The sequence below is a fragment of the Anopheles moucheti genome, chromosome 2, assembly GCF_943734755.1.
Source record: "Anopheles moucheti chromosome 2, idAnoMoucSN_F20_07, whole genome shotgun sequence".
Classification (NCBI taxonomy): Eukaryota; Metazoa; Arthropoda; class Insecta; order Diptera; family Culicidae; genus Anopheles; species Anopheles moucheti.
The window spans coordinates 57,976,198-58,000,605 of NC_069140.1; the positions used below are offsets into that span (position 1 = coordinate 57,976,198).

The 24,408-nt window shown below is 41.6% G+C and overlaps 3 protein-coding genes across 5 annotated transcripts in view; 2 read left to right on the forward strand and 1 right to left on the reverse strand.

Moving 5' to 3' along the window:
• The first annotated feature begins 6 nt into the window (after positions 1-6).
• LOC128309689 (hornerin) lies at positions 7-21,374 on the forward strand. 3 transcript variants are annotated; one of them, XM_053046132.1, is made up of 12 exons: positions 7-34; positions 1,625-1,766; positions 2,299-2,389; positions 12,960-13,450; positions 14,453-14,908; positions 15,345-15,715; positions 15,798-16,840; positions 16,929-17,224; positions 17,291-18,425; positions 18,585-18,708; positions 18,785-18,936; positions 19,011-21,374. In XM_053046132.1, exons 2-12 carry the CDS (start codon positions 1,747-1,749, stop codon positions 19,233-19,235), a joined length of 4,404 nt encoding a protein of 1,467 aa, XP_052902092.1. In that variant the 5' UTR covers positions 7-34; positions 1,625-1,746; the 3' UTR covers positions 19,236-21,374. The 3 variants fall into 3 exon arrangements, with proteins under 3 accessions (XP_052902092.1, XP_052902091.1, XP_052902093.1); XM_053046131.1 differs by lacking the exon at positions 7-34 and having other exon boundaries at positions 707-1,766; XM_053046133.1 differs by lacking the exons at positions 7-34; positions 14,453-14,908 and having other exon boundaries at positions 707-1,766.
• A 632-nt stretch (positions 21,375-22,006) lies between these two features.
• LOC128299646 (coiled-coil domain-containing protein 18-like) overlaps positions 22,007-24,408 on the forward strand; it is a 37,729-nt gene continuing 35,327 nt past the window's right edge. Inside the window, exon 1 of the mRNA XM_053035663.1 lies at positions 22,007-22,180. Within this exon, the coding sequence (XP_052891623.1) occupies positions 22,109-22,180 (72 nt within the window). The 5' untranslated portion in view covers positions 22,007-22,108. The remainder of the gene's footprint in view (positions 22,181-24,408) is intronic.
• On the reverse strand, positions 22,733-23,745 carry LOC128299648 (uncharacterized). Its single transcript, XM_053035665.1, has 3 exons — positions 23,455-23,745; positions 23,213-23,373; positions 22,733-23,140 (listed from the first exon to the last, which is right to left on the reverse strand). Exons 1-3 carry the CDS (start codon positions 23,639-23,641, stop codon positions 22,772-22,774), a joined length of 717 nt encoding a protein of 238 aa, XP_052891625.1. The 5' UTR covers positions 23,642-23,745; the 3' UTR covers positions 22,733-22,771.

Consider the following 24,408-nt stretch of genomic DNA (forward strand, 5'->3'; position numbering starts at 1 on the left):
ACAATACTGTGTGCAGCTGCTGTTCGAGGAAAAAGTGCGTCTAGCAAAAGTAATTTCTCTCACATGCATTTCTTGCAGATTCGGTACTGCCCGTTTGTTTGATCGTTAAAATAGCACTCAAATGCAAGCGAATGGTAATCGGATAAGCTTCGCTCAGCTCTGGCCGTGGAGTTTTTCGCGATTTTACTGCATCGCCGTCGTATTGGGCTTTGTGTGATTTTGGACCTCTAGAAAGAAGGTCGCAGTAGTATTTGTCGCGAGGGTGTGTAGAAAACGACATTTGAAGAAGCAGTGCACTTTTGACATGGTGGAAACATAGAGATTGTTTCGCGGAACATGTCTTGTCCTTTGCGCTTCGGTTCGTATCTGTGCTGGACTCTCCCCTTTACTGCTTTAGTGGTGTTGTGCGAATGGTGAAAAATGTAGTGTCTGTTTACTCTGCAGTCCTTGTCGTGGTCTTCGTTCCCGGTACCAAACTGTCCCCCCTAGGCCTTATCGCTTTACTGAAAGGTCCGGTTGGTGTCGGGACGAATCGCAGTGCGGCGATTCTTGTGCTGTCTGCTGTTATTCCCTTTCCACCATCACCTTGCCCCGTTTCCTTTCGCTGCTGCTTGCGTGGTGTCGTAGTTCGTCGGCCTCGTTCATACCATTCCATACCACGAGCCACGAGCACGCGCGACAGCAATCTTCCGGGCGACAGTGTGTGTGAGCGAGAGAGCTCAGTGATGTGAGCAGCGCACTAGCAATAATACTAAAAACAGCAGCAACAGCAGTGCGATAGTGGCAGCGACTGCGAACTGAAAAGGGTGCGAAGTGCGACAAAACGATAGTGCAAGGGGTCTTTTCCGTTTGGCCGAGACTGGAACAAGCGAGAGACGTAGAGCAAGAGAGTGTGTGTTACCGGGATGAATTTGTACGTGTGCTCGGTTCGTGTGTTCGATGGAAATTGACAATTTGTGGGCAGGCAGCAAATGTGAAAAGAAAATCCATGGTCTGCAACCAGGCGCGGTGCAGTTTCCTTCGCCGACAGTTCATCTCTGCGCAAAATGAATGCGGATCTCCGTTTTCACGGAAAGTTTCCTGCTGTCACATGCTAAACGCCCTGGCTGGTGGAAATTTCTTGGTGGAAAAAGCCTACTCTGCTCTGTTTGCTCGAGCCGTGGCGTGTGCGTTTGTATGTGTAAGAAAAGTGCGATAGTGCACACTGTTGTGTCGTTGGTGTTGGCTATTTTCGGTCATTCTAGTTTGATACGCGTACAAGTGTTTGTGCAGTGTATCCGGCTGTAAGTGCGAGCGTGCGTGCCGTTTTCCGTGCTTGGCGTGTTTTCACGCCCTTCTACAGTATGCCGGCATGTTTTTTTCGGGCTATTGTGTCATCATCACCAAAGCAATCTTGTTTTCTTCGCAAATGCGTGTGTAGTGTGATAATGTGATCTGTGCCGGTTGATAACGATCAACTTTCCGTATTTTCCACGCAGTATTCTAATCGTTCTGTAGATTTCCAATGCGAATGGCAACACCGATCCCGAAATACGGCGAATTGATTGGGGTTTAAATAGATATATTACCGCAACTGCAGCAACCAGTAATCGTGCATATTAATTCGATTCTTCCATTGTGCCAGCTGAATACGGTGTTACTTTAATGTGCGAAAACATTCAGGTAGCCGCCTGAAGTGTGCAGAAATTGAGAATCTTGCGAGTTACTATTGGTTCACAGACTGGATAGAACATTGGGCAACACAAAATGTCAACATCGTCGGAAAGGTGCGTATAATGTCCCCATCGGCAAATATAGAGATTTCACACAATTGTATATTTTCCGGCTCATCGTTCACACCAATACCAAGACCCGTTACCGACATGCGTTCTGCGTGCGCCGATCCACGGTTGTTGGTGGCGAATGTTGTGCACGGAGCGGTATCTGAGTTGTTGATAATTCTTGTTTAACACTTCTGCTTAAAGGGATCGTAAACGCAAGGGGACGCAAGGGAACGAAAGCTGCTACAGTGCGTGCAAATCTACCCCGTTGTATTGCTAGTTTTTCTATCTGAACGTAACTGTCAAAATCAATAGCACGATGTGTTTACATTCAAGCTACTATGGCAATACCTTTGAAAAATATTTTTTTAATCGCGAAACCTAATCGCAAGAAATGTTATTTTTCGACAAAATCGTTTTGGTGTTGTCCTTTCCTCCTGGGTATATCTACAACTTAATATCCGACATCATATGTTATGTTACGCTTATGTTTCATTCAATAACTGATTGTTTTTCTTTTATTTGCTCTAATCAACAGAGTGGAATGGGTGGAAATCATCGAGCCCCGAACGAAGGAACATATGTATGCGAATTTGACCACAGGCGAATGTGTCTGGGATCCTCCTGAGGTAAGTGATCCTGCTAAGAGGTTCTTTGGACACAAGAAATATTATAATCTTTTTTTTAAATTTTTCTTGATTTATGTTTGTATTTTTGCTTTTTTTTTTGTAAACAGTTAAAGAACACAGAACGAAATTGACTACAAAAACCACCAATGAAAATGTAATTATATTTGTAATGTTTGTACTTTGACTTTATCTTTGTAAAAGTGCACGCAGTACCCCGAAGTAAACGGTTTTTAACCGTTGGTAAACGGTAAACTCTTTTTTTTCGCATATTCGGAGATACGCAGTTATTGGAAATTTGACGCATAAAATTGGGGGAAAAATAGAAAATTAATTTACCATAACTTCCTTTGTCGTTTGAACATTTGTTCAACTATATGGATAGTAGGGGAATGATGTCTTCAGAGATCATTAATATAAAATCAAATTGTTTTAGAACTCAATTCTTTTTTGCAAAGAGTCTTTATGATGTTGGAAAGTTGCTCCGTTGCAGTGTTGTTACAATCCTCCTATTACAGCCTTGTCGAGGGCATGTGGAGAAGAGGAAAACTTTCAAAGAGTTTACTTGTGGTGAGAGTACATTACATAGTGCAATGAAGCGCACTTTAAACGTTTCACTTTTGCTGTAACAGTCTGGTTTTTTGATTGTTATCCAAGATTTGTGTTATGCTGGCGTAACAAACACGGAGCCCGTGAAATGCTCTCTAAAGAAGTACAGTACAAGTACACGACGTTTGCTTTAGGGTTCTTTAAGCCATCGTTTCACTTGCATGTATTTAGTATTGTAGCAAGGGAACTGAAACCGTTTAATGTGCACTAGCTCATGCTAATGAGTGAAAATTCCTGTTCGTTGCACGAGTTGTAACTATTGACATCGAGCGGTATTTAAAGATTAACTTTAGCAATATGGTCGTATTCGGGAGAATTGGATATTTAAAAACGTTCTTGAATGAAATTTTAACTATTTCCTTGCGATCCATCCGTTTCTTGTACAGCTAGATTAGTACCTAAAATATTTGTTTTATAATAACATTTCGCAAGACAAGACACAAGACATTTGCACACATTTGACGTTTTGTGTTAGAACATTAAATGTTTAATGTTAGCAACTCCTTACCGTATCGTTTTTAATAAATAAATGTTATATTAATTAGATTTTATAGAAGCATGGTCTTCCTTTTTTTCTTGTCATGCCATCATGTCATGTCATTTATACATTCTTTAAAAAGTGAGCAAAATTGAGATATTTTCACTTGACCAACGAAACCGCGATGATAACACCATGTGAGCCGTGACGAATTGAGGGTAATCCTATTTTAACTTTTTTCCATGGAGATTTTTTTTGCTAACGGAAAGCTTCGCAGTAGAATTGAAAGGGTTCTCAACAAAATCCTTGGGTGGCGTTTGTTTACCTTCGTGATATGAATGGGCCTGCTGTAGATTTGCAGATTATTTGTTATTTCTTGGTCATCGTCTTGTCTGTTCGCACAGACAGTTTAGTCTGCGGTTAAGTGCTGCCGCCTAAGGGAAATTGTTGTTTTGTCGTAAAAAACAATGGCTTTGTTTGTCAGCAACAGCTTTTTTAAGCGTCGCTAAAGCATACGCATTATTTGTACATTTTTCTTACGAATTTGAAATATTTTTTTGCATTTTGACATATTATTGTGTCATTGTCATTAACGTTGTGTCTAATGATGCATTTTAGCAAAGTCCGTTACACATTCAAACGACGAACTAATCAACACGATATTGCGAAGCTAAACAGGAAATATTTCATTAAGTGGATGAAAAGTTGAACGGGTTGGACTGATTAAAGCATGGGAATGTAATATGTTTATGCTGAACCTAATGCGAAGTCGTCTCTCTTCAAAGTGTATACGGCTGTTTGGCATATATTTGTGATAAAGGTCTGACTCCGGTCTCTGTTGTGTTTTTTTTATTAATAACTTCATAAAGTCTGGCAAAGAACGTGTTTTAATTTTTAATGGCATATGTCCACTTTATATATTTTTAAGAAATACAGTTGATATCGTAGATAAATGAGAATCGCTATCATAAGTACTATACACAATAACATACATTTAGCGGTATTTCATCGAATTTTATACACAAAAATAGTAGTAGTTAGTGCTAGTTTTAGTTTCTGTACAATTGTGCCTATTAGTTATCAAACATCTGACTCCAGATGAAATTATATTGCTGGCTCATTCGTGCTGCCCATTGGTTGAATCGGATCGATTGGATACTCTCGATAAGATTTGGTGCATCTTCAGAAAATTGGATGGAAAATTGTACGAATCAATAGAGAGTGCTTCATTTGGTAGTGATAATCGTTTTTTCCCCTACTCATTTTCTCGGTCAACAATCAACAACCACTTCTCCATTAGCTGAGGCTATGTGTGTGTGCACCAGCAATGATCAATCCACATTGCTTTTTTTCCAGATGGTCATGTAAACATTCAACAAAAATAAACCACACTGTGTGGTACGAGAGCGCTTTCGCCAATATGCGCCATTGACGTGCTGCTGCTGTATGTAGTGTGTGCCGTTGCAACGGAAGATGTTTCACAAGGAGAAGCACTGTCTGTGCATTTTTTTTTGTACATGTTGATGAAAGAGCTACCAAAAACAAAAATCGGAACAAGCGGCGTATAGTGTTGGTTGCAAAATTTTACCGATAAAACCCCCCCGGGTGGGTCTTGTGCGCATCGCCGTTTGACCGACCTACCAGTACGGCTAGACCAGCTTCTTTTCCGTCCGAATTTCCCGCTGGAAGAAGGCAAAGAAACCAAAGCCTTAATTGAATGTTGTTATTAGAGAAGTTTGTAATTGTGCTTGCAACGCAAACACTCAAACTGTTTTGACCTCAAATTCTTTTTCATGAAAAATGCACTCGATCCAGGGTAGTGGTGAAAATTGTGTCATCATCATACAGTGTAGACAATATTTATATCGCTAATAGCGCTGAAACGTTTATAGATAATTCCGTAATATAGTCATGGCATATACAAATTAACAGCAATCGACTTCTGAATTAAAATCTCTCTACTGTGGACCAGAGAACGCACACCGATACAACTGCAAATATTTGCCTAAATACATTAATAGTTATCAAAACAGTAAAAAAAAAATAAAATAATAAATAGGTCACAGATAGTAAAAAACCGACAGAAACACGATGAACTGGGATGTATTCTTGTAAATTCAGAAGGCAGATCTGAGCTGTTGTAATTTACAGAAATTTTAATGTTTTTGTGGGTTATTTTCTAACTGGTTTCGTGCAATGCGATCTGAAGACTGTTTTACTTTGGTATGTTTTATCCAGCCAGTTAAAACATGTGCATGCAAATGCCATTGCCATTACGCTATAAAAAGGAAAGTGTCTTTCATTAGTCCCATTACATATCGCGAGTTTCGCAACTCATAGTTGATGCAAATGGCAATGCAACACATCCGAACAAATGAACCATAGAATGATTGCTCTATCATTGCCACTTATAATTGAAGCATGCTCTCATAGCCTACAACAGTCGCTTTTTTGGTGCGTTTCACAGTGTGTGATGTTCAGCTTGCTTGTGAGGACATAATGAATTAAGTATATTCAAAGACAGTACATTCAAGATGCTTGCCATTTTGATCAAATAAGAGTGTTCAAATATGTTTTACGGCTGTATACTCAAATATGTTTTGCTCGAAAACACGAAAACTAGTTCGTGTCCATTTCTTGTCTATGTAGCTTCAATTCGGTCAACTCGAATCAAAACACGGTGATAGTTACTAATCTGTAACTCCCGAGGACGCAGAAAAGTAAACGCTTGCATGTACAATAACTTAAAGCTGTCCCATTATAAGTTTCCTGGGCTATGTGTCTTGAGTTATGGGTAACGACATGCTGGCAGGTATTTAGTGTAACGAACGGCAGATATAGTTCCGGTAGAGCCGGATATTAATACAACAGCTCTTGGTCTTTACGGTTCAAGAAACCTCAGAGGGTGAAAGAGGCAGTGTTCACCTCAACGCAGCTGATGCAATGATTGCAATGACGTAGACCTATGACGTTCAGATCAACTGCGTGTGGATACTTGAAAAGAAATAGTGCAAACCGTGTAACTGGTTTGTTTTTATGACACCAGTGAGTCAAACTTTGGAATGATAAGAAAGTGAAAGTAAATTAGTACATGGGTTTATCTGGATTGTAATATCACCAATACGTGAAACAATATGATCGATAGTTGCATGTTGCGGTTCACTTATTTCCGCATGTTTCGGTTTTAGTATATGTATTGTGTAGGTAAAATTTGTCATATTTGTAGTCATGACGTTACATAAAATTAAATGTATACTGTTTGTTTAAAGTGGAACTGCTACACAATTCATGGTCTGCCATAAAATTGTCCTTCATTTTTGTCAAACTTACTATTGGATGTACATATAATTTTTGACCACTTTTTTCATTGTAAATTTTAAAATTTTGTTCAACGGATTGCTTATAAGGAGCAGCAACTTTTTCTCCACGTTCTGACAAATTATTTACTTTAGATAATAGAAATTTCTTTTGCACTCACTTTTTGTGATTCTCGACTAAAAAGTAGTGTATTCCGGTGAGACGTTCTCCATCGATCGAAGTATCGAAGAAGACATTCCGCATTCGAGAAGTGATAGCCGGATGGTGCCAAATAGACAACAGAGTTAACCATCTAATATTCATCAAATAGTGTTCTAGTGAAGTATCAACATGTTGATGAAAAATATTGTGATGGAAAAGTACTAACTCTTATTGTTTTACGTTCGATTCCCCTTTGGGTTCAATACCGTGCACACGGATGGTGTGACCACTCGGAAGCAGTTCGTAATATACTAGTGTTGGGTTAATTTGATATAGATTCTGGAATCTGAATGAGTCTCAATCTCTATTTGAAAGATTCATGAATGCTCTAAGGTTTCTGAATTAGCCAAGATTTGTGTGTTTGTTTGTCTCATGATCCTTTCTCTCCGCTTCTCGCTTTCTCCCACCTACCTTCCAAGATTTGACTACTTCCAAGAGGCATCACTACTCCGGGGATTCGTGAATCATTTGAGAGTTGATTGAATGTCTCCTCACTAAAGAGTCATATGAATGTGGACTGTCACGACTCAAGAGCCATACGAATGTCATATGTCTGTTATTTACCTTTGCAAGAATTAGACATATTCAATTCAAAAATATCTCGTAATAATCCCGTGTGTGTTTGCTCAAATTATTCGCTTGGTCTATCGATTCTTATAAACAATTTATCGCCTGGCACTTGCTCAGGTTCCTGTTGCCATGTTTCGATTGTTCATGTTGTACCCTTTTTGGCCATTTTATTTCCCCATTCTGTTCCGAAATAATTTAGACGCGCGTGTGTCTGCGTCGAACGCAGACGAATGCAACGATGGTTCCAACCGATACGAATTGTGAGCGATCAATTGAGTTCTGTTGCGTTAGACATTAACTTTATTGGCACGCTGGGCAAAGCTAGCGGTTTAATGGGTAGCTTCCAGTGCATGGCTATGGTTGTGACCGCTAAAAGGAAAGAAGAGCAACCCGTTAGCGACCGAGCAACCGACCAACTCGGAAGGTTGTCCTCCGCAGGGCCAACTCACTCGTTGTTGCGGTCCCCAAGTGGTGCTATAGTTGGTTGATTTTTTTTACTCATTTCGAGCTCTTTGTTTTACTTCGTATCGGGAAAAGTTGGTCAGCTAGTCATGATCTTCATACGTATGAACCTTTGAAAGGCCCATGCAATTATGGAAACTAGTCTTTCATTTCGTTCTATGAACAGTAGTAACACCTTGAGGCGTACCCTTTCTGTGCTGAATGAATATAAAGAAATCACATGTACTGGAGGGTATGCTCTAGTTGTGGAGTATCCAATAAATAATGACAGTTATCTTTATTGCATATTATTTGTACAAGTAAGCTAATATGCTGCGGCATATTGTTTTGAAAAGTAAGATGTGCCGTGAAGCAAACGGGAAAATTGTTTTATTGGTAGATATATAATCCATAACCGTAATTGTGATGCGTTATTTAACGAAACTTTACTGTAATCACGGATTATACTACAAGGGAAATTATGTACAAGTTTTTTTCTTTTAATTATCTGCTTAAGAATCTCTTAATATTGCTTCTAACGATGTTTAATTTGTTGCATAGAAAACAGCCGGATCTTTAAATTTTTAACTTCAACCAAAAGCCAATGTCTAGCTATTTGTCCGCCTTCTGTGACGGTGAGCTATTGATAAGCGCAAGCAAATATGTCTTTGTGCGATTATCTCTCTGACATCGCACATCGCAATACTGCACCTATTAGAAGATGTAAGCTGTTGATTGGCCAAGCGGTAATCTACAGTAAGAGGTCAAATAATAGAATTTAATAAGAAATTATACTGATTGGTATTGCATGAAGGTTAATGTGTATAAGTGGGAAGCGAGTAAGAAACAAATAATTGTAAGAATAATAGTATGACACTTTGTGCTGATTTTCGGTCTTGTTTTAGCCGTCAAATAAAGCAAACGTAGCCAAACGCTTCACAGACCGGAATTGAATTCAACAAATAAACAGTATGTCATAAAGTAGGAAAGGATCGCGATACGATACAGATATTTCGAAAGATCGAATGATCCCGCCTAGAAGCGGTATGAACTTATTGTCAAAAGATCTCCACTGTGACTTGCCAAAACTTTCTACCTTTATCATGCTTCTATCAACTTTTATCAACTTTTATTTTAGGAAACATTAATATGAAGAAGAAGAAGCGTTTTTTGTGCTAAATTCGTCAATGCCAGCATATTAAACAATATACAATCGTTTAGTTAATGTTACATATCTTATAGCCGTATCAAGGGTAACAAGTGGATGATGAGCTGCGAACAATTTAATAAATTGAAAGTATTTTTTCCAATTTTGGTTGGTGAAATATGTTAACCATGCTCGACGTACACTGCACACATACAAATACATCTGTGCATTTTTTAATTATTTGACAAGCTTCTTCTATTGGTATTCGGTGCACCGACAACATCAACCCCCCATCAACCTAAACGGAAGTAATGAATTATTTTCCGTTGCCGCCGCTGGTTACAGTTTAAGAAGGCTACTCATGAACTCTCAACCGTGTCCATACGAATTGGACTTGGCACCGTAGGCCTTTCGCTGCAATCGTCCTTTATAAATATTAATGTGATGGAGCGCGGGCCATTGACAACCTCAGAGGGATGTCGGTTACGCATGGCTTAATGTCGGCGAGATAATGCCGTGTTTGCTTCTTTGCGCGAATCATCAAGCGCCCTTGTCTCTGGACATGGTACAGAAGATGTGCATTAGTTGAGTTTTCAAACAGTTTCCACTACCGTTTCTATGTTTTGCGTGTGGAATAACTTCACGATGGTACGACGATCAAATCGGTTGTTTAGTGAAATTATTTTATCTAAATAGAGTACCTTTTTGAAGCCATAAATAAATAATGTTACTAGTCACAGTGTAATGAAGCGATGTGGAAAAAATGAATTTTATTTTTGGTTTTGGAAAACGTGCAAATTGAACGTTTGGTGGCATTAGTCATCCCAACTGCAGCTCTTGATCACACATGTGTGACCTATGCTGTGATGACACCATTAGGACAGCGCTTGGCCCGCACTGTAATGTGGAACAAACGAAGCAAAACCCAAACGAGACAACCCCAGAGGGAGCATAAATAACGCACAGTATATGGAAAACAGAGGACAGAAGCATCGTTAGGGGTTTTGGGTGGACGAAAGAAAAAAATAGAATGAAATAAAAAATATTAAAACATGTGCGCCATCAACGTGCGGACACACATAAGTACCAACACCACCGTATACCGTCTTCTGTGCGATTCACCGTGATTCCCGACGTGTGAGATATGGAGAAGACACGCGTACACGCATTGATTGTCGTATTATACGGTTTGGTTAACCACATACTTTCCACCGAGCAGCGGGACTGATACGTGTCGGCCGAGCTCTCGGCATTGAATTTTTTCGGAGCGGATTTATTTATTGTGGTCGTAGTTCGTTCGTTCGTTCGGAGACCTTAAGATTGCTGTTCGCAACGAGAGGGCAACGGGGCTTATCCCGGGTGCATCCGTTTGAATGCACTTTATGGGCATGCCGCTCTTGACGGAGGTGTGAGGTCGGTAGTATAGGAAACGGCAGCTGTTTGTTACACTTCCGGTGGTTGATGTGATGAGTACGAACACCAACAACGACGTGGCTGGCGTAGTGGTGCAATATTGTGTTGGCGCTGCAACTTGTACGCTTTCTCTGCCTGCTGCTTGGCATGTGCGGGCAGTTTCGGGAAAATGTAAGATCGGATGCAGCAGCATGTGAGATAAAAAATAGCAAGGATTTTGTTTTCCTTTGCCTGTGCGCGCACCCTCCCTTGAAGAATAACGCTTGATGTTTTCCTGGAAATTTGAGCACATTCTAAAACTTGTCGAAAGACACATATCATTCATATATTCATCTCTAAACCACTTGTACCGTGATGAAATTTGATCATATGATTTATCATGTCATGTTCTACTGCAAATGTATGATACATCATCCAACTTGAAGCAATCAGTTACCGTTTTTGGCCCAGTTGTCGAAAAAATGTTTCTAAATTTATATTCAAAAGAGTGAGACATGTATATATTTGGTTTTTTATTATGAAACACGGCCTAGATGTATTGCTTCATTCTATTGGAATCTTAACCCCAATTTGATTTACTTAATTTTTTTTAAACAGTGAAAGAGCACCTTATCCCGGGTATAATCGGCCGAATCAAGCATATATTCTATTTCGAAAATGTTTTAAAATCACACAAATAATTGCTCCTGCTGTTATTGCTTGCTTTGTTCGCCATGTATTTAGTAACACCCATAACAGTTTATGATTCTTTGTCCAAAGTTATAACGATAAAAATGAACACTATCGTGTAAGATGTGATATTGCGCAAAGAAAAAAGAAATGCATGTTTGTGTCGGAGATTGTTCCACCTTTGTAATTGTCAGCTGATTGCTTCATTCGTGTGCCGTAATTCAATCGATGGTTTTCGGTAACAATTGCTGCTCTATATATGCGTACCGCCCATTTGATCGCAACTATTATTGCACGGTGGAAATTACATTACCTAAGTGACCGTGATAGACGGATGATCAAATTCGTACCACGCATCATGACTTGCAAGTACAGTTTCGTTTGTGAAGGGAGGGAATAAATTATTCCAATCATCATCAAAATGTATCAATCGGTGGTACGAGCTACGGAGCTATTATTTCTATGATTCAAAGCAATAAGTTGTTACGTAGAACAGATAGTTTTACACACACAAGAGTAGACTTAAAAAGTTATGCACAAAATGAGTGTAGCGGAGTTTTTAACATGATCGTTTTAATGTCAATTTCACTGTTGCTTAAACTAGTTCTTAATTTTTAACAGTAATTAAATGTTCTGAAAATCTTAAATTTATTTTAAAACATTTTATGTGTTTTTACACATAACATGTAACATTGTGTTTTTGTAACATGTGTTCTTTACTCAACAGTCAGTGTTTCGTTCTGGTCTTTGTGATCGATACAAAAAAATATTAAGATAAAAAAATAAGATGCTACGGACCACATACTCAAACTAAACACATACATTAGGTGTTGATACATTGAAGCTTCCCTTGATCGCTCGCATCAATCGGTTACATTACATTGTAAACTTGAAAAAAACCTCAATCGAAATTATTGGATTTGCTCCTCCGTTTGAGAGTTGTCCTAAAACGTTGGACTGATCGCAGCTGATGGCCATTTTGTGAGGATTGGGGATCTCCGTTAAAAACTGATCTTTAATCTGTCGGAAAGAATATTTCATGAGAACATTTAGTCGCTTCTTTTGGGAGATTGTCCGCTGCTCAAATACCACCAGTTCTCAAATATGGCTCGAATAGTCCATACACTTCTTCAATGTTTGACTGAAATCACTTAAGCCTCTGAAAGGAGAGACGATCGAAGAGATCATTTTTTCCGCGATCTTCAGATGCTGCTACACTTCCCGGAGACGTCTTCTGCAGGGTGGCCAGCAACACTCTGGGAGAATGATAATATAGATACCAGATCGGCAATTTCCGGTGCACACGAAGTGCTTCATCGTCATTTTCGCTCTTGTCTGGCGCCTGCTGCTCGAACAAGGCTTAGAAAGAAACTGCACTACTGATTTCGTAACGACTATTACAAACTAATAAAGTTATTAAATTCGATCTGTGTACCATTGTACATATTGCTACTTAAGACGAAACAGTGCAGAATTCTACACCACACGTCCAGCGGAAAACTATTAAAATTAGACTTTGCATATGTTTATTTTCATAAAAGTTAGACGTAGTTTTCATTTACACATATTGGTATGTTTGTTTTTACAATTAAAGCTTTTTGTTGACTATGGATATTTGGACGCAGCAAGAGTGTTTAAAAGCATAACATATATCAACGAACATGAATTTATATTTTAGATCTTATGAGTTGGTTATTAAAATCAGTGTCACTTATTACATTCCGCAGGGTGTCACCATCAAGCGAACAGATGCTTCACAATGGTGGGAGCTGTTCGATACAAATACCTGTCGATTTTACTACTACAATGTTGCCTCACAGAAAACCGTTTGGCATCGGCCGCAGAACTGTGATATTATCCCTCTGGCCAAGTTGCAAACCCTGAAGCAAAACACCGATCCGAGCGATCGGAAAGATGCGACACTCCCGCATCATCACCATCATCACCACCACCATGGTGCAGGAAGTGGTGGCAGCACAGGGGGAGGCATTGGTGGTCTCGGTGCACTCGGTGGTGCATCGAAGTTGGGCGGCAGCGGTACGGTAGGAAAATCTTGCGGTCATCGAACGGCAACGGGTGTCACGGATTATCGCGATCGAGACCATCACCATCGTAGTTCCAGCTCGGGACACCGTCGTGGCGGCGGCGGCGGATTAGATCAACGCAGCAACAGCGAGCTTCTGGCCAGCCCGCAAGGAAGACACAGTCTTCAGCATAGGTAAGCTTCACCGGCTCAGCGTGGTACTGCTTTCTCCTGTACTTGTACCCCTAGAACACTGTATTGTAATGTGGCAACGAACGATCCGCGCTCACAGTTATATACACTGTGTTACGATCAGCAATGTGTAATTTTGTTCCTCTCTATCCTTCTGCTAAATATTGCTAGTTTCTTGTGATTATCTCAACATCTGTAATAGCAATGTCGCTCTTTTTTATCTTCGTTGTATTTTGTGACGTGTGTTTACGCGCAGTTTGGCTTTAGCTATCGAATGGTTACAATTAAACATTGTTAGTTTGTGTTTTGTAATTATGTTAGTTTTTCTCTTTTTAAAGTACACGACCGTTGTTTATGTTTTGTTCTATGTTTTCAAATAGTTTCTTTTTTTCCTCTTTCTTTTTTTCCACGGACGCTTCTTTTTTCTTCGCGCGCGAAATCACTTCTTCCTTTGCCATCATTTTTGCTCCTGTCTCTTCTTCTGGCATGGCGACGAACGGACTTTTCGATCGATTATATTTCTGTAATTTGTATTTTCATTTCATTCATACGTAATGTAATTGGGTGATTTTTGTATTGATTTGCGGTATCTTAAACTTATAAATGTCCATTAATTTGTTTGGTTTTTTTTGTAATGCATTGAACTTTTTTTGGGTTATGATTTAAAAATTAATTTGCAATTTGATCCTGATCGATTTTTCCTTGCGTGATCTCATGCTGCTCGATATTGCCACCGTTTGCTTCCACTGCACTTACCTTTCTTAACGTGCCTGCGTGTGTGTGTGTGTGTGTTGTGCAAATTCTTTTTGAATGGCATTTGGCTTGCTTTTGCTCTGGCACATGTTTTTCTTCCCCTGGACGATCCTTGTTGTTATGCTATACTATCACACTGCCATCACCAATATTCCCTCGATAAACGTTACCGTGAACCAACACACATGTCACGAATGGGGCGGGTGTTGCAATGGTTGGATGCTGGCGAAATCTGTTTGTGGCAATAATCAGATTACCGCCAAAAATCGTAACCTCTCCGTTGGCTGACGGTAACAGCCACGCTTCGATTAGCCGACTGGACTCGCACAAATTTTGCAGACATGGGCACCAGTCGAGTGGTGGCGCAGGAACCGGTGGCATCTCGGTGCCATCTGCTGGATCGGTACGTGGAAGCCAGCGCTATCCGGGAAGTTATCAGCATGGCCATCTTCATGCGGCGCAGCAACACCATCAACGTTTCCACCATCATCACCATCATCCGGACATCGGCTCGCTTAAATCCTCCGAGGGTAGCTTGTCCGGTAGTTATCGCCGGCTGCACGGTGGTGTTCCAGGCAGCGTTCCGGATGCCGCGAACAGCCTGCTTCGGTACGGCAGTGGTTCCAGTGGTTATGCGACAAATGGCCATAGCAGCGGTGGCGGCAGTGGCACGGGTAGTAGAAAACACAATCCTGACAGTAGTAGCGGGTAAGTGCATGGAACGCGATGAAATAGATCATTAGTCGGGCGGAGGAGAGGAGCGAGGTGGCGGTGTGTGCACAGTGAACAGTAGTATTTTTTTAATTTGTGTGCGTGTGTGTAGTTGTCTAATGAAAGTTACATCCTCTATCATTGTCACCCTTAGCAGTGTGTATGTGTGTGTTTGTGCGTAGTGTCGTCTGCACGTTTCTATTGGCAGCTAACATACTATTAACTCAAATACGACTCAATTTTAACATTACAAGGTGCCCAAAATTAATTCCACAACATTCATCATCCAGCATCATCACATAGAGGGGGAGCGCTAACTGACGGTGGTGGTGGTGATGTTTTGTTACTTGATGATTGCACAAAATGCCGTGCAGTGCACATTGATTCCAACTGACTAATAGCGATCACACATGTTTATGCATTCTTTTTCTAGCTACCGCATGCTACAGGAAAGTTCCAGTTCTCACAACATTCCACACTCGGTGGTAGTCCCTTCGCCTTCAGCATCAACGGCAGCTGTGTCTGCAGTGAGTAGCAGCGAAAAGCTAGCCCTTGGACCATTGCATCATTCGTCAGCACTGCCCCCACCTCACCAAATGCTGTCGTACTCGATCTCAAACTCGTCGGATCTTGCTGCTGCCGGAAGCCTATCCTCACCGTCACACTCGCTGAGCACGCCGCAGTTCAAAAAGAAATTCATCCATGACGGTGGTGTAGGTGGCTCCTCATCGAAATCGTCTTCGAAGGATGGCAACCTTGTCGGAGGAATGGTATCAAAGCACGAAAGCTTTGACTATGGCGGCAGTAAGTGATCGCTCCGCTTGGCTTATCCGTTTGTCGCTATTTAGATGATGGGGTCTAATGAATTTGTGTAATGTCGTTTCAGATCCTAGTGCATCATCAATCTCGCTTACAAGGTCTGGGAGTTTTCTTTCGTCTGCAGGCATAACTAGTGGTGTGGGTGGTGCTATTGGTACTCCCATTTCATCCCGACCGTATGGACCATCGGGAAGCGGAGGTAGTTATCATTCTTCCAGCGGTTCCCATAGGAAGGGTAGCTTTGATGGAAATGGTGGAAGCGGCAGTGCAGGAGCAGGCACTGGTGGCAGTGCTGGAACTGGTGGAGCTGCAGGAGTAGGGGGAGGGGGAGGAGGAGGAGGAAGCGATGATTCAATGCATGAAAAATACTTTAAATCGGTTGAAAATACACCGATCACGCGACGGCGTCACACAACGTCCTCTAAATCGCCTTTGCAGCAACAAAAGCAATCAAGCGATTCTAGTCCCCAGAGTCCAATTAGTCCACAACAGCAGCAGCAGCAACAGCAAGGAAAAGTGCAACGGCCGTCAGCTTTGTCGGTGGAGTTATCTTCCGGTAGCAGTTACCAAAACAACGGCAGCAACAAATCTAGTCATAAAAATAGCAATATCAATAGCAGCAACACCACAGGTGATCATCCCAGCGAGCTGATATACAATGTCGATGGTGTGACAGGAAAAGCGGACAAATATCTTGATAAAATGAAGCATGATCGCACCGGCAAAGTATCTCCCGGTGCGGTGTCAATGGGCGGCAAACAATCTCCTTATCCGCCCAACATTCCAGCATCCTCTTCCTCTAGTCATCCTATGGAACAAACGAGCGGTGGCAGTACCGCCAAGATAAGTGCGGGTAAGGATCAGTTTTCATTGAACCTGAATCAATCCAACCTTGACCGACACAACCGAGCGCACGATCAACAACAAACACTTGAGAAAAAATCGTCGGGATCAACGCATACCGTTGCCTCGAACAATTCTTCTACGCACAATGCGAAACATGGCAAAAAGGCTAAACATTATAACAATCACAATACCGCTGGTGGTACCGGGTTCGATTTCGATTACGACAATGGCAATACCTCGCCTCTGTACTGCAACTGGGACAAGGTAAGATGGACAGAACGCTAGAATGAAATTGTCACCATGAGACGGTTCCATGAGAGTAACCTATCTCTGTACGATTACTATTTTGCAGGAAATGCAGGAACATTTGCTCCCTTTGCAACATTACATTTTAGAACAGGCGAAGCTGTCAGGCTCCTACGGATTAGGTGATTTGGACTCTGATTCTTTTCACTCCGACAGCCAATCGGAGCACTCGTTCTCGGGACACGAGCCAGATAATGAGGACTCCGATCATTCCGATGGTCACGGAGACTATTTGGCTCATTATCCTTACGAAGAGTACGGTGCCCGTCATGGTCAGGATGGCGGCGTATCATACTATAACTTTGAGTTCAATTTTGGCGATCGCGATGAAAAGGAAGACATGTAAGCATACCATTTCAAACAGTGCTTGTAAAAAATGGTGGTCCTAATTTGTTTTTAAAATTCCAGATCCGAAGAAGTGACGGCAAAATTAGAGAGCATGCCTGATCAAATATACAGCCCAGTCAAAAACCATCCTCCATTGCACAAATTTCCGTCACCTGCATTTCAAGCCGGAAGACAGGGTTTTGAGTCGACCGGCACTGTGTTGTCTGATACTGTTGACCGTGGACCACCCACAGTTCCAATGGGCAGTGGAAATGGTACTTTTGGGTCGAAAACGTCTTACCTACAGCAGATGGCGGCCGCAGCTGGACAGCATCAACAGCAACAACTGAGTGGAGGAATACAGCCACCGCAACAACAGCTACAACACAAACTCAATAAAGCAACACTGTTGCAGCGATTCCAGGAAAATCTAAGATTAGAATCTTCAGGACCGGGAGCAGGCAGTAACGGGAAGATAGCTGAGATGGCTTTGCTAAAGGAGTGTGATATCGAGAAATTTGCGCAGGATAATCTCAATCTACATTCGAAGGGTATTTTCCGCAAAAAATCCTCCGTGAGAGACATGCTCAGTTGGACATCAAACGCGATAAGCCGTCCGATGCTATCTCTGGCCAGAGACAAAGCGGGTAAAAAGATGGCTACGGATCTGTTCAAACTGGTGCAGATATATATGGGCGATAGAAAAGCACGCATTGGGATGAGCTTGATTTCGGTCGCAATAGACATCGTAACAATGGCAATGGGTCAGGCACAGCTGCGAGACGAACTATACATCCAGATGTGCCGCCAGACTACAGAGAATCCGAGTCGCGATTCATTGATCCGAGGTTGGGAGCTAATGGCGATTTGTCTGTCATTTGTACCACCATCCCCCACGTTCCAGCCAGCTTTGCTGGGTTACATCAACCGACACCGGGATCCTTCCTTTGCGACCACTTTCCCAGAGGTTGGCAAATGGCCAATCCACGTTCAGATTTCGCATTATGCAACGATAGCGTGTCGTCGGTTGGATCGCATCGGAAGCTCGGGTAGGAAGCAGGCCAAACGGCCATCGGAAGATGAGATCAATCAAGCGCGAGAGCAAATTTTCCGCGACAGTATGTTCGGCAATACGCTTAGTGAGGTAATGGAACTGCAGAAAGAACGATTCCCAGAGCGACAGCTTCCCTGGATACAGACAACACTTTCTGAACAAGTAAGCGAATTTTATGACAATCTAAATGTTATAGTGACAATCCATCTTTGTTGTTCTCCTGTCTGCTTCGAAACAATCCCTATTTAGAAGAAAAGAAATTATATTTCAATATTGTCATTAAATAAAAACACTATTCTATTGATTTCCTCCTTTGCGCAGGTTTTACTTTTGAACGGGAAGCAAACCGAAGGCGTTTTTCGAGTACCGGCTGATGTTGACGAAGTTAATGTATTGAAAAATCTGATCGATCGCTGGGAATTTCCCGAAAACAAGGGTACGATGGGTAAGCATCATATAAAAACGTTGGGGATGATGCACAGGCCAACGGATTGTGAAACGAATATGTTATCATGTTTCAGATGCCCATGCTCCTGCTAGTTTGCTGAAGCTGTGGTATCGCGAACTGTACGATCCGTTGATTCCGGATGAGCTTTATGATGAATGTGTTCAAACAGAAGACCCTGTTGAAGCAGCTGCTATCGTAGAAAAGTTACCCAAAATCAATCGATTGGTAAGTGTGTAACAAGTAGTTTTTGATTCACAAGTAGTTTAACAAACCGCATCTGTCCTCATCGTTTCTTTCAGGTTCTCACTTATTTGATACACTTCTTGCAACAGTTTTCCCTACCTGACGTGGTTGCTAACACAAAAATGGATTCATCCAACCTGGCGATGGTATTTGCACCTAATTTGCTACGTTGCCAATCACAAGATCCGAAAGTAATTCTAGAAAATGCCCGAAAAGAGATGACATTTATGCGCACACTGATACAGCATATGGATACATCCAGCGTCACATATTTGGTGTAAAGCGAAGAAACTTTCAACAGTGTCGTATATCATAGATGAAATAGTTGGTACAACTGAGTTGAAGGTATCCCAAATCAAAAGAAATACGGACAGGATAGGCAGGTACCTATAATCGCTGTTGCTATTGCTGGGATTAATAATACATTTGCTGATAGAATAGATTTGCGGATAGGCTATATCAGGGGTTCATATGCGATTTTGCCAATGTGAATGACACTGTGTCACAGCGCAAACACTGGCAATGTTTTACTGTTGAGTAGAAAGTTATGCAAAAGAGAAAATCACTCTTGATAAAAATATTATCAATTGAAGAGTATAAACCATATTTTGCTGCAAACTTTTGTCAATAGCGCACCGTGCAAAAAGCGGTGAACAAAACTTATTGTGTACTGTTTATGAACCTTACGATGAACCTACTATAAACACAAATTAGCCCATCGGTCTACACCGTTCGTGGTCGTTGGTGCACATGAATGAAAGGAAAGTAAAACACACTAAAATACCATACAACTAAAAGCAAATGTTTTGCACTGCTGCTATACTTCGTACAACAGAAAAGAGAGTCGATTAAAGTCGGGTTTGGAAATGGCAAATCATTGCATCATTTACAGGAAGGCGTTAAATTGTAAACCATATAAAATAATACAGTTTCACATTAAGCATCTTAAACATCACAGATAGCACACAAACACACATTCATTCATATTACAAAACAAAACTTTAAACAACCATATGTTTGCAGAAACTCTGTAGCTGACGCATACTCGAACTGAAGTACTGTTTTCAGAATATAAAAACTTATGGCAACATGGGCATCTAATAGTAATAGCTTAACAAACAAGCATAATATCGAAGATTACTATGAAAACTCGTACTTTCATAATGAAAGATACAAAACAACAACTGTTGGACAGGGTTAGCAGTGGGGGCAGACGTTTACGGTACAGCTGGATGAATAGCTTAGCAGAATAGCTTACTTTAAAAATCGAAAAGGGTTACAGAAAGCACAATTTACAAAAGGAACACAAGAAGCACTGATGATTAAACAGCACTAAAGTAAAGAATTCTGTCAGATAAGATCATTGGCTTAATGATGAACTGCATCATCGAACGATATGTGAGTTTGGGAAACAGTGTGAGTATGCTAAGTCCATGCTCTAGAAAAGAGATTTCCAAGTTATTACCTTTTTTGTTCTTTCCGAGAAGAGTATGAAGATTTCAAATGACGTAGCTAGGGTTTCATCAACAATTTCCATCTTGTCATAGTTGTTAATATGTTTTTTTTATGTTCTAGAATGTCGGCGCGTGTCGGTAATCATTTTCATGAGCATCTTATTTACTGCTATATGCCTGATCGATAGTCGTCCTATTGACTCGATATTCCTAGGAGCTAGCGATTGTATGATACCAAAATTAATTATACTTCAGAACAGGCAGCTGCTAGTTGTTACGTTCTCACGCTCTCTTGTTTATAATAAAGGAGTTCTGTAGATATATTTTTATAATGCGTTTGTTTGAGACCATCGATTTTTTATGAATGATTTAAGGTATATAAATTAAGCACCATTTCGTTGTGTGTACGAGAATGCATCGGTGAAAAATGTTTTGTTAACCCATAAGGTCAAGTACAAAAGAGTATATTGCAATGAAAACAGACTCTTCGCTCGCATCATCGCGTTATGATGTGTTTTACCATCTCTATGGCCTTTCGTGTAACGTACCGTAGAGTGCAAAACAAACATGATCTTGTTTACCTGCTAAACAGGAACATATTGCATTAGGTCATAGCAGAAAAAAACAGTGTGCGTCCTTGTGGCAACGAGACATGAACGAATCCATAAACTATTTTATGCAACTGCATTCAACAGGCAAATTTAAACTAGCAAAAAAGGCAAACAAATAACGAAACAAACAAACACAGGAGCAGATGCAAGCAAAGATATAAAGAAGAGCGCCGAACAAATACTGAGATAAAAATATATATATATATTCTATATTGAGAGAAGTTTAAGTAAAAGAAGCATACACAAACCAATTAATAATTTATTATGAGGAAACTAAAACATAGATGCTAACGAGAGACCGAAGAACGAAACGGAAGAAATGACATTAACCTGATGCATGATAATGCTAATAAAAACCATATGTAAAAAACGTTCCATAGTCAATTTCTTAGTATGGGGGTCGTTAGTTAATACGGTGCGTTGCGTACGTGTGCGTTTCGTGCTAGCTGTTATCGGGCAATCAGTGTTAATCTGCTCCATTCTGTATCAGATCTGAGATGAACTGCATTCTGGCAATAGCAGTAGCAGTACTAGTGAAGTTTGGTTCGTGTATCACAGACGATAATGATTCGTAAGTGGATGGATCGAATTTGAGGGTTCGTAACACGCTAAACGATTCCGTTAACCATTGGTGCATTTGTAGTAAACTTCCAATCGCTGCTCTCGTGCTTGCTCGAGGAGGATCCAAAGGTATACCGCTGAAGAACATCGTCGAAATTCAACCTAATCAAACTTTGTTGGGTAGAGCTCTGGACACACTGCAGCAGTCCGGTATATTTAGCTCCATCTGGGTGTCGACAGACCATGAGCGGATTGCTGCCGAAGCCAACCGTCACGGTGCTACAGTGTTTGCCCGTTCGGCGATGTACGCTCAAGATCATTCAACCTCACTGGAAGCGACGCGCGAGTTCCTGGATGCCCATCCGGAGATAAAACATTTCGCATTGATTCAGTGCACTTCGCCGTTTCTGCGAGCAGACTATCTGGCAGAGGCCGCCCAACACATTCGCTCGCGCGTGGACCATTCAATGGGAATGCCATCGTGTACGTTCAGTGTAGTACGGAGTTATAAGTTGCGCTGGCGCGAAGATGTCAATAGTGGCAGGTTACAGGCAATTAATTTTAATCCTATGGCTCGCCCGAGACGCCAGGACTGGCAGGGTGAGTTAGTGGAAGCGGGTATGTTTTACTTTTCCGACAGACAACTAATCATGGAAACGGGTAGCTTTCAAAATGAAATGTGTACCGTAGTGGAAGTGGATGAGCTGGATGCACTAGAAATTGATAATTTAAAGCATTTAACGTTGGCTCGTGCTTTGATCGGAATGGAATAGTATGTCGGTCGTGAAATTTCCTATCACTGATGCAAGAATGATCGTGCTCCATCGAACCACCACCGATTGAAGTGGAGTGATGTTTTCATTCTTGATATTCCCGGTGTCATTTGCAAAAAGGGAACGTGCTTTAAAGAAGATAAACTTAACTGGAAGCTTCATTGCTTGGCAGTAATATCGGGGATTTCAGCACTAGCACGTGCCCTAGGTGCTGAATTGATTGCATTAGATAATTGTTGATTGTGTGCTTCAATGTGTGTACCGCGAGGTGCAGTAACAAACATCTAAGGTTTATATACCCACGTGCATACCTGTGACAATTTGTACGGATGTACCTGTACGAAAACAACCGTATGAAAGTGTGAATAAAGATGTAGCATATGTATACCAATGAAGCCTTACAGCATACTTCAATACTTTATTCCACTCGTTTGGACATACATTTAACGTACTTTGTGGCAATGTTCGGGAAGACGAAACGATCGTCAATTTTAGTCATATCATCATACGACACCACGTACGTTTCCTCGTACCCTGCCTTCGCTGCAGCCACTTGCGAACCGATCGCTGTGAAGCACGTGGATGTTAATGGCACGCCAACAGCCTTGCAAAGGGGAATTCGTGCACGCAGAATTTCGGTAGCAATGCCGCGTCCTCGGTACTTGGGAGCCACCGACAGCCCCATTGCTCCAAGATATGTATCCACTCCGTATCGCTCGAACACGTTAGCCTCCTTCATCGTGTAATCGACCAAATCGTAAATGCATTTCCATATTTTTCCTTTGCACTGCACGCACATGGAATGAATGCGTCATGGATAAATCACCGGAAATATGTTACGATATGGCGCTCTACGTACCTGATACTCTTCCTTATCGCTTTGCTGCGAAATGTACAGCATGTTCATGCCCGCAATTTCATCGCTACCCTCCTTGAAGCACACGAGCACTAGGCGAAGTTTGACGAATTCGCGCCACAGATCGGCAATCTCATCAACGCTCTGCTTTTCGCCTACGATATCTAGATAGAAAAGTCCGATTATCTCAACAACCGTTGCACAACTGGACAATCATCAACCGTCTCGGCAATCGTGGCGCTCACTTTTTGCACGGCACGTCGGTTCGTCGTACACGAAATGTTCCAGCATGTGCGCGATCGCTTCTTCGAACCGTTCCTCCGGCAGGTCCTGCACTCGATACGTAACCAGCCGCTCGCTTTCCGTATCCTTGGCTTCGAATGTATGCCAAACGGATGGATACGGTACGTTTTCCGGTCGTTTCCAAGTCATCGTGCAGGTGGCGAATTCTACGAGAAGGTTCTTACGCGCTCGTTGCAAAACTGCGACTGTGGCGTGTTTCTCACTCCAGCAACGGAACAGAATGCACTGCGGAGTCGTTTGATTGTTTGACTATGGGAAACACCCTAGCGTTCCCTCAGCATCGCTAATAACAATTTGCTCGGAAGAAACACGAGCTGCGCGCAAGTGTATGTACAGCCATGGTGTGTCATGCTTGTGTGAAAGCCTGACCACGGTTAGATGTAACACGGCAGTCACAATATTGCAAGGCACACTGATACTACAGTGGGGTGTGTTGATAAGGTGACCTTCGCTATGCTTGAATAACGTGTGAATGGGTTAAGATATTTTCACCCATCTTGTCCACCACCATCCGAAAATGTTATCCGATGGGAAAGAATCAGATCAACCTCTTCTCGATCCGAGATTTCTGTGTGACAACATGAAAAGAGGAAGCACTCCCGAACACCCCGGGGGGGATTTTGTTCCACATGATAAGCAAGTATCGGCTCGCTAAATTGGCAACACCCTAATTTTGGGAGGGGAGCAGGAAATCAGTGCTGCTCATGGTAGCATTCGTATAAATGGAAGATAACGATGATAATGCGCCTGCATGTGAGTAGCGTTCGCACACAGCACATGCGTCCGAAGTCTAGGAGCAATAATAATGATACAATAATAAGACGGAAAGAGGAAGTGCGCCGTTTTGTTGATGATTAGCCATTTTGACGATGGGGATTAGGGTGTACGTGTGGGTA

What these genes read in the sequence shown, in the direction of transcription:
- LOC128309689 (XM_053046132.1), top strand. Translation starts at nt 1,747, where the DNA reads ATGTCAACATCGTCGGAAAG. An exon ending in AAGCTTTGACTATGGCGGCA is followed by an intron (nt 15,716 to 15,797) that starts GTAAGTGATCGC and finishes ATGTCGTTTCAG; the next exon opens with ATCCTAGTGCATCATCAATC. An exon ending in TACCCAAAATCAATCGATTG is followed by an intron (nt 18,937 to 19,010) that starts GTAAGTGTGTAA and finishes CGTTTCTTTCAG; the next exon opens with GTTCTCACTTATTTGATACA.
- LOC128299648 (XM_053035665.1), bottom strand. Translation starts at nt 23,641, where the DNA reads ATGACTTGGAAACGACCGGAAAACGTACCGTATCCATCCGTTTGGCAT. An exon ending in ACCGACGTGCCGTGCAAAAA is followed by an intron (nt 23,374 to 23,454) that starts GTGAGCGCCACG and finishes TTTTCTATCTAG; the next exon opens with ATATCGTAGGCGAAAAGCAG. An exon ending in GCGATAAGGAAGAGTATCAG is followed by an intron (nt 23,141 to 23,212) that starts GTACGTAGAGCG and finishes ATGTGCGTGCAG; the next exon opens with TGCAAAGGAAAAATATGGAA.